This window comes from Lutra lutra, chromosome 9 (assembly GCF_902655055.1).
Source record: "Lutra lutra chromosome 9, mLutLut1.2, whole genome shotgun sequence".
In the NCBI taxonomy this organism is placed as follows: Eukaryota; Metazoa; Chordata; class Mammalia; order Carnivora; family Mustelidae; genus Lutra; species Lutra lutra.
The window spans coordinates 40,300,374-40,312,971 of record NC_062286.1 but is presented as its reverse complement, the minus strand read 5'-3'; the positions used below and the strand labels follow the sequence as shown (position 1 = coordinate 40,312,971).

The following is a 12,598-nucleotide window of genomic DNA, read 5'->3' as shown; positions in this document are numbered from 1 at the left end:
AAAAATCTGTGCCTGGGATCTAAAGATTATTATCATTTGATTACTCATTAAATACTATCCAATGTTATGGCCAGGTTTCATAACTAAGGCTAAAGGAACTCACAGATGCAGCTGTGGAGAAGTGCCAGGAATTTAACCACATGTACTAATTCAAAGGATAAAAAGGATGCTTGTCAAATAGCGTACATACTGTGGCAATGGGCTCTACATGAACTCAAAGACAATTATTACAGACGGGCTGAATAGACAAAGCAAGGTCAGATGGTGCACACAGCCTCTCTTACGAAGGCTTTGAGTTAAGAACATAAATAAAAAATTATACTCTGCATCTTGTTCCAAAGACAAGGTCTTATTTTGCTTGGTTGTGGTGGCAGCGGGGGGGGGGGGGGGGGGGGGTGGTAACCCAAACCAGTTTTACGCATTTGCCTCATCCCACAGTCTTTGGGGGCAGATATAGATTTTTCTTTCTGTTTTCTTCCTTTAAAGAACATAATTACAAGTTATATGATCTATTCAGTGCCTTCCCTTCTCTCCATCCAGATTTTTCCATGACTAGAAAATCACCTTCATGGCTAAATTGCTTTCAATGCAATAATCATGAATCGTAGGGAGGAATGCTGATTAAAGCAATTTACTAAAGGCCTACTTATAATTCTGGATTTCCCAAATCCTGCTTAGGATCAGAAAGACCATCTCTCAATCAAAAACCCAGATAATTGTTAGCTATCCTATTCCACCTAATATCACAGCAAAATGACATTACAATTAATGCCTTTGGTCAGGATGCTTTGAGAATTAGAGTATTCTGGGACTTGAATTTTCTGGCTAAGTGGATGGAGCCAGAAGACTCTCAAATCTTGTTAGGGAAAAAAAAAAACAAAAAAAAACAAAAAAACCCCAAAAACAACACTTTCCACAAGGGACTGGCCCTCAAAAAATACAAAAAACAGAAGAAAAAACCCACAAAGAAACACATCAATGAAAAGTTTAACTGTTTTCTCAGGAAAGAAAGAACTGGTATCATTCACTTCCTATTTTAAGTAAGAAAATAACATGCAACTCTACTAAACACATAAACAATAAAATAAAATGTACTTTAATCGGGTACTATGGTTAATCAAGGAACAGAACCTGGAAACAGAAGAAATAGTTTAATAAACAAAGGGAAATGGAAATAAGGGAAAAAATTATCCCCTCTCTCCCAAAAAATGACTTTTCCTAATTTAACAAAGCCAGTTCCTATTCTCTTAGAACTTTATCACCAAAGTAGTTTAAGACATGCTGCATTTTTATAAACATGAGCAAAAACAGATTCCATATCTTGGCATTTACACTAAGGATTAAATGAAATTTATCAAGAATCAAGAGCTCTGTGCCTCTGACTAAAGAAAACTGATGGAAAGTGAAGTGAACACTTGGGTCACCCCTTGGAAGTTTCTTCCCCTCAAGGATGTAATCCATTGATGTAAGCTTATTTATCTGTGTTCTGCCTATCTCTTGACCTAAAATCCGTGGGTAAGCAAACATATGCTGGGACACATCTGGATTTAAACAGCTTAGCCCTTTGAAGGACACGGTATAAGCATGAAGTCCTTGTAGGACTTCATTCAATCAAAACGAAGTACAGAACATTAAAGTTCATTGGTCTGAGAACCCCAGAGCACCCCAAATCCCCATTCCAACTCCCCCTGCGTCCAGTGCCACAAGCAAACGATCTGGCGCTTCCTGGTAGTGTCTCCCGTGGGGAAATGAGGCCCTGCCTCTCAAGTCAGAGAGCCAGTTGGGGCCTGGCATCCACTCACTGCCACGTGGCCTCATCCCCCACCTTGCCTAGTAAGTGAGAGTAATGACCCATGATGTACATGGACTTGGGAGTCAAAGGTGCTAAGTTCAAGTTCCTGCCTCATCGCTGGCTGGCAAGTCACTCCCCTGTGTTTCCTCTTCTGAAAATTGTACCTATCTCACCAGGTTGTTGGGAGGGCTAAGAGAATGTCCGCAAACAGCTTAGAGCAATGCCTGCTGCTTGGGGAGTGCTCAATGGGTGGTGGCTTTTACTGCGGCCTCAATGACAGCCACAACTCTTATTTGCATGAAAAGGCAAAAAATCAATTTTCAAGTTACTAAAATTATTATTCTAACTTCCAAGGGACCTCAGCAGGCTTTTCATCCCTCCTTCCTACTTTAGCCCCTTCACTAATCCAGTGCTGGCTGAAGTGGGCAGAGAAGGGAATGAGAGTTAAACTCAAACAGCAGCTTCCCATGCTCGTCTGTGTGGAGAAGTCCCATTTTTTCTGCAGAAGCGGGGCAAGACCCACAAGTGGAAAGCAGCAAAGCCCGGAGGAGCTGGGAGCTCCCTGTAACTTTCTCTGCCTTCTCAGCAAGGTCCTGCTGCAAGTTCAGTGCCCTTTCATCTTCTCCACATGTAAACATGGACACCAACAGCACCTACTCCAGTGGCTGCGTGACGGTGAAAGGGGAAGCCTCCCAAGTACTTTGCTAGACGAGTGCTTGGGAAATGGCAGCCATAACTCCATGTTACTATTACTACTGGTTCTTTCACATTCCAGCACAACCCAAGTGAATGACATATAACTGTGAATCACTGTGATGCAAACAGCTGATAATTTGAAAGGCCCCAGGCCTTAGGATGGGTTGTGAGGAGTAAGTGATGTCTGGAACATCCTCTATTCTATTTCCCGCAGCCTGGCTCTATCCCCACTCTGTTGTTCTCATGAACACTCGATGACTCAGGCCCCTGCCACTTAAAAGAATGGGTCAGTTGGCCAGGCAAGGGGGAAGGAAGCTGAATCCTTCCCACATACCCCACCAGACAGCCATGACCACATGGGTCTGCTTTTAAGGACCAACCTCAGAGAGAGAAGGAAGGCATTCAAAGAGAAGACACTTTCATGGGCTAGAGGGATCTCACTGTGGGCCTTCGCAATTAAGTTGTCTCTTAAAACTCATGCTTGTCAGAACTCAAAGGATCAAAGTCATCTGGGGATCAGGAGGACCATCACTGCTGGGATGCTAATGCTTGCCAGTGGCTAATACATTTCAGAATCCAAACATAAGTCTGGAAGATAAGACCTATTACACAGCTACTGGTTGCTACCCTCTGAGCAGCCAGAGAGTCAAAAGCCTCACCTGGAAGAAGCCAGAACCCTCCATTCCATGGGCCTCTGGCCCTAGAGCTACCCACTGATCCCAGAAGCTGGCAAGAGCCTAGACCTGAAGTGGCAAGTTGTGCGATGACCACGAAACGACCTCAAGGTCAGACCTACCTTGGGGACTAGGTACTGCTGATCTGTGCAGGCCAGGACATAGGCCTCAGCCCGGCCCAGTTCACTCTGGGGGAAGTGGGCATTCATCTCGTCTCCATCGAAGTCAGCATTATACGCCTTGCAGTTGGCATAGTGGAGCCGTAGGACTTTCTCTTCCGGCAGGATGCGGGCATGGTGTGCCTGGATAGAGGGTCTGTGCAGGGTGGGCTGTCGGTTCAGCAGGAGGATGTCGCCATTCTTCACATGCCGGCACACCTGCGGGCAGAACGGAGGGAAGGGGGCTGGTCAGTGACAACTTCAGCGTCCCAGGGCTCACCTCAGCCTGCTGTGCGTGTGACTTCTGTCCATCTCATGTTTTAGTCAACCAAATCAAAGGGGCATTTTTAGTCTGGAATGAGGCCCTAGAAATCTCTGAGAAATAGCTACGAGCCCAGCCTCGCCCTGATCCTGGCTCTGGGCTCAGAGATACAAGCAAAAGAGGAACCTCCAGACCTCTGTCTAGGAGTCTCTGTCTTCTTCTAAGAGACATGGCCTTTCTAGAGTCTTGGATTCCTCTGGCTATTGGTCTTGGGAGACAAATGGACACATGTGAAGACAGCGCATCTGCACGTTTAACTGTGAAACCCCTAGTCTGAAAAGGCCTGGCAGACCTCTGGGTCTGTGGGCAGACCCACAGTCCCACATGAGTACAAGATCCTAAATGCAAATCCCACGTTTTAGAACGACCTCACCCAAACTCAAATGATGGAGCCAGCACCGGAACACAGGGCTCTGACTCCCAGTTCAGTGCTTTCTGAAGACCTTTTTTTTGCACTTAAGACATTAATAAGAAATTTAAATTGCCAGTCTTTTGGGAAAGCCATCTGACAACAGATTCAAGAACTTTATAAAACTCATTTCCTTTTGGCATTTCAGAAGGGAAAAAGTGGCAATGTAAGGTTACACAAACATGTATGATTAGGCAGCAGTGTTTACAGTGGAAAAACCTGGACTAACTCGGGCTGCCCCACGGAAGCGGGAAGGGCATATACACACTATGTACATATACACACTATGGAATGTTATGCAATGATGAAAAAACCTGAGTTAAATCTATACTAGTCCCGAAGTGATGGCAATAACGTATTCCAGTAAAACAACACCACCAACAAAAAATCCAAGTGCCATCTAGGGTGACAGGATGAGGCAAATGAAAACCCAACGCAATTCATACTTATTTATATCCATCAGGGAAAAGGCTCCTGGGATCCTTACCCAGCCATGACCATGGACTCTGTACAGGCAAGAGCACATGCGAAAGTAAGGCACAGAGCACCTACCACCTTTAACCTCGACCCATCTTAGCAGTGTTCCTGTGACAATGAGCATGTATTACTTCCAAACTTCTTTTTTAAAAGAGATCTTCAACTATTTTTAAGGAGAGCAAGAATTACTTCACAAGTGCTATGCTCACTGTGGGGGGAGAAATTTGAAAATACAGACAAACTTAGAGAACAGATGGGGCACCTGGGTGGCTCAGTGGGTTAAAGCCTCTGCCTTTGGCTCAGGTCATGATCCCAGGGTCCTGGGATCAAGCCTCAGGTCATGATCCCAGGGTCCTGGGATCAAGCCCCGCTTCTCTGCTTGGGCTCTCTGCTCAGCAGGGAGCCTGCTTCCTCCTCTCTCTCTGCCTGCCTCTCTGCCTACTTGTGATCTCTGTCAAAAAAATAAATAAAATCTTTAAAAAAAAAACAAAAAACCCAAACCAAAACAACTTAGAGAACAGAACAAAAACCACAAGGAATTCTACTCCATAATGATGGCCACCATTCACACTTTTCCCCCTTATTGATATGTCACTGGTCATGGCCTTCTGACAGGACAGCACTCCCCACAAAGCTGACTTGAGTGGAAGGCTCATTAAACCTCATTCTGCCCTTCAACGCCCCTTGTATCAACTACCAGGCTTCCTAAATGATGAACATGAATGCTATTTTAAAAAGCGAACACACGAAGGCAGCTGCTGCCCCAATGATTCTGCAGGCCCCCTGAGCAGCCCAGAGCAGTTATGGGGCCTGGTCTGACCCCTCTTGCTCAAGTTCCCCCAAATCACAGCAGGCAACAGGCTGGGAATAACAAATTTTCCAAGTCTGGTCTCTTCTTGTGTTGCCCATATTTATGAAGCTGAACCAGAAAGGCAGCCACAGAGAGAGGCCAGAAGTGAACAAAAATTCTCCCCATCCTATATATATATATACATACACACACACACACTCTCTCTCTCTCTCTCAGCTGAGCTGAAAGTTTCCTCCAGGTCAGGGAAGCAGGGAGCAAAACACTGGAATTCTAAAATGCAGTCCTAAAAGCACTTAGCAATGAGGCAATCTTCCTGCTCCCCAAGGAGTTCAAACCTACCCTTCTCTGCTCCCATATCCATGTTTCCAAGGAGACCCGAACTCCTGTGGACTCCCATGAGGGTCTGCCCAGGGCACGTCACAGAGCCTGAGCTGACTTTCAAGGTCTTATTTCTTTAGCCTCTCCAGGGAGAAACTGCCCAGACCTGTGGCCCAGGCCCCAAACCCCAGGATGGGCCTCAGATTTGAATCTCGTAAATTCGAGACATCCTCCAGCATAAGCAAACCCCACAGCTGGGAAGGCACGCAGGCCAGTCTGGCAGGCAGTGGCCAATCCAAACAGAAGCCCTGGAGCACGGGGAGCTCCCCTCGCCAACCCAAACCTGAGGCCCTTCCTTTCTCTGCTCTCTAAATAAACACTGCAGTGAAAATTAGCATGCCCCAGTGCCCGGGTCAGAGTTTGCAGAGCCAAAGATCGGCTTCTGGCAGGCTGCTGAGCTGGGAAATGAGACTCAGCCGTCCTGGCCACCTCCTCCTGACTTACAAGGCCCAGAGGAAGGAACAGAGGTTTCACACCTCCCAGGGGAAATGGGTCCTGTCAGTCATCCTTTCCTTTCCTTACACACCCTTAATCTGCGGTGTGTCCTTCCGGGGATCCGGCTCTCTCCCTCCTGCTTATGTCCTCCAGCCCTTGGGCCGGTGCCAACCTACAGGCAACACGTTAACCAAAGTCTTTTAAAAATACAAATCAATTAGAAGTACACATGCATGTGATTACGAAGTAAGCACTGTGTGTAATGTTATTAAGATTTTGGAAAATAGGGGCACCTGGGTGGCTCAGTGGGTTAAGCCTCTGCCTTCGGCTCAGGTCATGATCCCAGGGTCCTGGGATCGAGCCCCGCATCGGACTCTCTGCTCAGCGGGGAGACTGCTTCCTCCTCTCTCTCTGCCTGCCTCTCTGCCTACTTGTGATTTCTGTCTGTCAAATAAATTTAAAAAGAAAAAAAAAGAAAAAAAAAAGATTTTGGAAAATAATCATCCTTAGTCCCTAGGTCCTGATGTAAAAACCACTTTTCCTTCATGAAATCCCTTCCTGTCTTTGCCCCTGGGATTACCAGGTCTAACATGGCCTTCCGACCTCAGAGCCTCCTGCTCTGATCAGGCTGGATCCATCTGCCCCACGGGGGTGCCCTGAGCACCTCCTATATATCAGGAGCTGAGAAGAACACCTAGCCTGCACCCTCATGGTGTTTAGCAACTGGAGGGAGGATGAATGGGTGCACACACTGTGACAACACAACGCAGTGAGAATAATAAGGTGAGGGGGGTGCTGGGAAAGGCTGAGGGTGTGGAGGGAACACAATGGGGACCTCATACAAGTTTTGAGAGCGGCAAACTACAGCACACAAGTGGGACACCTGCTTTCGGAAACTGTCTTCCGGGCACACGGCCAGGCCCATTCATTTGTGCACTGCCCATGGGGGCTCCAACACGACAAAGGCAGGCTTCATTAGCTGCATCAGAGCCTAAAATATTTACTACCTGGCCCTTCGCTGGAGAAGCTCACAGACCCCTACCCTAGAGGATGAGGGCTTCACAGAGACCTTAAGGACTAGCGAGGGTTGGCCAGGGAGACGGGGAGGGCAAAGAGATCCAGATGGGGACACAAATGCACATGTGCACAGCCCCTATGGGGCCAGCTAGAGTGTGGGGGGCAAGCTGAGAGGTGAGGCAAGAGGAGAAAGCGGGGACAGTGTGCCCAGGGCTGGAACTTAGGTTGGAAGAGCAGTGACCCAGCCGACCGCATTCGACCTTGCTGCTGCCCAAAACTCTTTTCAGACACTTCCCAGGCACTAAGCCACGCGGGGCAGAGGGCCAACCTTCCCTCTCCTAAGCCCCGGATCTCCACTCACCTCCAACCCTACAGACGTAACTAAGGCCATGTGAAGTTCTCCTTGCATTTGCCTCATCCCCCACATCCCAATTACATCAGAAACCCAGGATCATTCTGCTTTTCTTTCAAATGCCCTTAGCTCCAGGTTTCGCTGCCTCATGAGAGCTCCTCATGAGAGGGACCTGGCTCCTCCCACTGTTCAGATTGCTTTCCTGCATCACCAGTGACCTTCACTACGACAACTCAGATGCACCTTCCTGTGGTTTCCTCACTCTTCTCAAACTTCACATTTAACTTCACAAGCATCTAACAAGTGCCCCTTCGAGAGCTAAAGATACCCAGGGACTAATCTTGACCTGGAAGAGCCCCACAATCCTGTGTAGGAAACAGATGCAGATGTCAAATGAGGTGGCCCAGTCCCCCACTCTCTTCTCCCTCAGCTTCCCCGATCCTCCCTGCCTTCCTCCTGCTCCCGCATTTCAGCCCCAAAGAGTCCCCCATTTTTCTCTCCATTGTACTTTGTGCTCAGAGTTTAACATTCTGAAAATCCCATTTTCCTAACTCTCTGGCCCTTAAGTCCCACACACCCACCTTTCCCAGTACATGGCCCTAATTCTCTCTGTTCCTCCTCTGAAGCTCCTTCCAGGCTGAGAGAGACTCTGCAGAGCTCGGACTCATTACGAAAGAAGATCTTGATCTACCACTTGGCGTGCCCAAGTCAAAACGCAAGGAGATGTCGAACAAAGGCGCAGAGGAAACGTGCTGAGGAAAACGCACTCAGTCAGCCCAACACCATGTACTCACCCACCAACCAAACCTGAATAAAAATCCATTTCACCTCAACAAATTCTGCTGCTACTGCCTGGCTAGGGGTCATTTGTTATGCTACCCCCACTGCCCCCTGTATAAATGGCCATCTTTAACAGGACACAAATGAGCTCACCCACCGACTTCACACCCCCAGCTCATCAATCATGTACTCCTTCCAGTGGAGCCCAGCGAAGCCCTAGGATCCCTTAACACTGTCCCATGGGCAGCCACCAGCAATTGCCAGAAAATGAGGCATCAGATGCAACCTGTGGGTTATCAGTCATCACGGACAGACCACACAGGACACTTCCTTCCTTTAGGGCAGTCCTCCAACGCTAGCATGTAAAGAAACCCCCCAAAGCGCTTGTTAAAGCCCAGATTTCTGGGCCCCATTCCCAGAGAGTTCTAATCCATTTTGTGGGGATGGGGAGGAGAGGCTGAATGTGCATTTCTCACAAGCTCTAGGGATGCTACGGCTGATGATCCGAGAACCACCTTTGATTCGCCCTGCTTAAAGACAGCAAAGTTGCCTGCCCCAGGATCATAACTGAGTTATTATTAGAGAGCATTTCTCAAACCTTGGATGGGTACCCAGCACTGTGCTGCATGACATGGAAGAGCCAAGTGAATTTAATCATGGGGTCAAGATCCTGGGAACTCCAGCTCCAGCTGGGGAGGTAAAGAAAGCACGATGAAGCCCCGAAGAAACACCCACACAGAGGGAAAGCTTCATCCGGGGATCTGCACACGTGATCTGCAGTCACAGGAGAGACCCTCATCAAATCGGCCCACTACTCACAATTTTTGTCCCCTGGGGCTTAGGTGCCCCTGTGGCTGGTGTCAGGAGCTGTTTGGCCACGGCTTCCCGCTGGGTCAGGTCAACGGCACTCAGGGCTGTGCGGCTGCCATCCTCGTTGATGACCATGGAGGCTCCTGGGTGCACATTGGGGCCATTGATGACGGCTTGCCTCAGTTCCTGAACATTCCAGGGGGTGACTGGCTGAGGGTAGGTCAGTTTTGTGGCAAACACCTGGAAATGGAGTGGATATGAAAATTCAGGGGAGGCAAAGATGATGATACGGATTCAAAATCTGACTCAACAGGCTGTGAGACTTCTTCCCCAAGACACGGAGGTGCTATCCTTGCCACGAAGGTCCTTTGGGGAGAAAGCAACATCCTGTCTGTCTTGTCCACAGAACCATTTTTCTAGACTTGAGGTCTTTAGAGAATAGAGAGTGGGCCTCCTTTCCTAGCAGTCTGTCTGAAGAGAATAATCTGAGTGTTGCAGTGTCCACACTGGAATGTCAGTATCCCGTTTTAAAACTTCATCATTTCCTCACCCACTGATCAATTCATAGTCTCCACAGGGAACACAGAATGGGACACCAGGTTGAGAGAGGTAGCCAATACCACCCCTCAAGTACCACACTGCAGGCTTGCCCACTCCCGCAGACCTCACTAAGTGATTGTGGCCTTTGCCCCGAGCCCAGACACGGCGTCAGAGCCTCTACCCGGCAGTTTTGGCTGCCTCTGTGATCAAGGTGGCACTTGAGATGAAACCGACTCGGTCTCCTGATACACAGTAAGATACAGCGTCCCACTTAATGCTAGACCTGCAATATACTCCAAGAAAAACGAGTTCCCTGGTTAAGTGAGTTTCTAAGCTGCTGAGTATCACAAACCCTCTGATGCTTCCAAATGCACTTAACTATATCAGAGCCTCTGAGGAGTCTGACGTAAAGAACCTGGTTGGATTCTGTCCAGGTCTCTGCTTGGATGCCACAGAGAAAGGCCTTACCTGCCACCCCAGCCGGCGCTCCCTTTCCCGGTCATCTGCCCCAGTTTTGCTGATGTGCTGACCACTGCCTGACAGAGGGTTTATGCTCCTATGTATTTGTTTATTCGTCTCCACCACTGGAACGTGAGCTTCTCAGGGGATGTTCTAGTCTGTCTGGTTCACTGCTCAACTCTAGCTTAATTTGCCAAACTTTACTTCCGCTCCTTGTTCCCATAACACCTCTCCACAGTGCTTTCCGGGAAGTGTGTGCCACAAGGGACCAAGAGGTAGTCTCACAGTTAGTTCCTCACAGCCATCCTGTGAGTACCACCCCCCGGCCACCACAGCCCTGAGACCTGGAACAGGCTAGGGGTGGGCAGAGGAGTAACTCCAGAGTCCCTCCTTAGGACCAGCCATTATGGAATGAAACCAGATCCAAGAAAGGGAGGCCTGGCACCCTTGAAGGTAAAAAGAGGAGGCAGCACCTACAGTCTCCCCCAAAGCTGGGATGCTTTAGGCATCTGTGAAGCCAAAGCCTGCTGGGGTAGCCCATGCCTTCGGTATGGAGAAAGCAACGAATGCCAGTAAATGGCCCTCTCCTCCCAGGACTTCAGACTCAGGAAGGTCATCACTGGGCTTCACAAGGCCTTTCTCTGCCACCTGACCCAGCTTCTGGGTGGAAAGACCTATGGTTCTAGGAGGCGATGGACACAGGGCTAAGCTTTCTCTGACTCCTGTCCTCTCACATTTGTGTCCTTGCCTAGGGAGCCAAGTGTGCCCCAGAGAGATGAGGCAGTGGCCATGCTGGAGGCCATCAGAACACTTGAGCTCCGCTCATTACCAGCGCTCCCCTGAGAGCAGCAGAGGGGGCAGCGTACGAGGAAATGAGACTCTCCACAAAGGGAATTAAACCATCTTCATATTTCTGGCCTCAAGGTCCATTAAGGAGGAAGCCGATTAAAGCACTGCTGCTAATGAGCACCACAGCTTGAATGGGTGGGGAAGTGAGAGGAGGAGGCCGGCTCCCCGAGGAATCACTAATGGGTGGATGGGGCAAACCGCTTACCCCAGAGGAACTGGGAGGATGGATGACATGCATCCTGGGGGGGCTCTCTCCCTTTCCTGGGCCTGGCAACTAAGGGTACACATTCCTGACTCCTAATGCCAGGCAAGTGCATGGGAGGCAAATCCCCGTTTCCCCCTTCCTCATCTCTGTCATACACTCGATTTGACCAGGAAGGTTTAGACTTGGCTTTGAGAAGTTGGGGGGGAGACACACAGGCAAGGATGTGGACCACCGTGCAGTCAGCTCCCTGCTTGCCCACCAGGGAGTGCTTATTCCTTGGAGGCAGGTGTTTGGAGACTTGGAAAGGAGTGAAACCAACACCATCACACAGCCTCGTGCTCCCTCTAAATGGCTTGTTCGGGGAAAAAGCACAGTCTCCACCCAAGCCACCACAGTCTGCTGTACCCTTTCTCCCCAGTCCTCAACATTCCCATCTGCCACCCACAGTAGCCGGGGAGGCCCCTCCACACACACCATGGGAATTCCAATTTCGTTGGTGTTAATGTACATGTCTGGGCAGATGACTGAGCGGGCCGCGTAGTCTACTCGCTTCCCCATCATGTGCTTTCGGAATAAGCCATCCTTCTTCTCCAGGATCTTTATGCAGGAAAAAGTCCACAGAAAGCATTGTTAAGAAAAGAAAGAAAGAAAGAAAGAAAGAAAGAAGAATAAAATATATTTATTATTTTCTTGTTTTGATATAAGTATGTTTATTATTTAACCCCTCCACCTCACAATGGGGATCCAACTTTCTTCTCACCTGTCTGATGCCAGGATACTTTTCCATCATTAATTTGTCCATCTCACTATCAAATACAATATTGACATGGCTCTGAAGACGAATCCAAATGTTGTAAAGTTTGTCTGTGAGGGACTGGCCTGGAAGCAAACTCAAAAAGGATCGGTCCAGAACAATAGAAGAGTCTTTTTCCTGGCAAGACACAACCAAGAAAACAGGCACGATGGAAAAACCTCAGAAAAGCCAGGCTTGGTTTTATTTTTCTTCCTTACTCTCTCTCTGACAAATGATGAGCTCTGGAGTCTGCCTTCATGTCTTTTGAACCTGATAGATCAGTGGCAAAAGCACTAATAAATCAATCTTCTCTATCAACAAAACATCTGGCCTGTTACACATTTACCAGCCTGTCTTTTTTGGATAGTAAAATGAACTTAATTTTATAAGCAAGCTCCTTTTTTTTTTTTTTTTTAAACCAATACACATTTATTACTTCACAGCTTCTCTAAGTCAGGAATCTGGGTACAGCTCAACTGGGTTCTCTGCTTCAGTCTCTCCTAGGCTGTAACAAAGGAGTCAGCCTGAGCTAGGGTCCCATCTGAAGGTTCAGCTGGGAAGGATCCATCTCTAAGGTCACATGGTTGTTGGCAGGGTGAAATTCCCTGAGCTGCTGGACTGGGGGCCTCAGGTCCTAGTAG

General features: G+C 48.4%; 1 protein-coding gene across 1 annotated transcript in view; it reads right to left on the bottom strand.

Moving 5' to 3' along the window:
• Window positions 1-12,598, bottom strand: part of POLR1A (RNA polymerase I subunit A) — a 77,793-nt gene that overhangs the window by 47,497 nt on the left and 17,698 nt on the right. The window contains exons 10-13 of the mRNA XM_047743840.1: window positions 11,925-12,095; window positions 11,639-11,761; window positions 9,121-9,351; window positions 3,285-3,539 (exon numbers count right to left, since the gene is read on the bottom strand). Coding sequence (XP_047599796.1) covers window positions 3,285-3,539; window positions 9,121-9,351; window positions 11,639-11,761; window positions 11,925-12,095 — 780 coding nt within the window. The remainder of the gene's footprint in view (window positions 1-3,284; window positions 3,540-9,120; window positions 9,352-11,638; window positions 11,762-11,924; window positions 12,096-12,598) is intronic.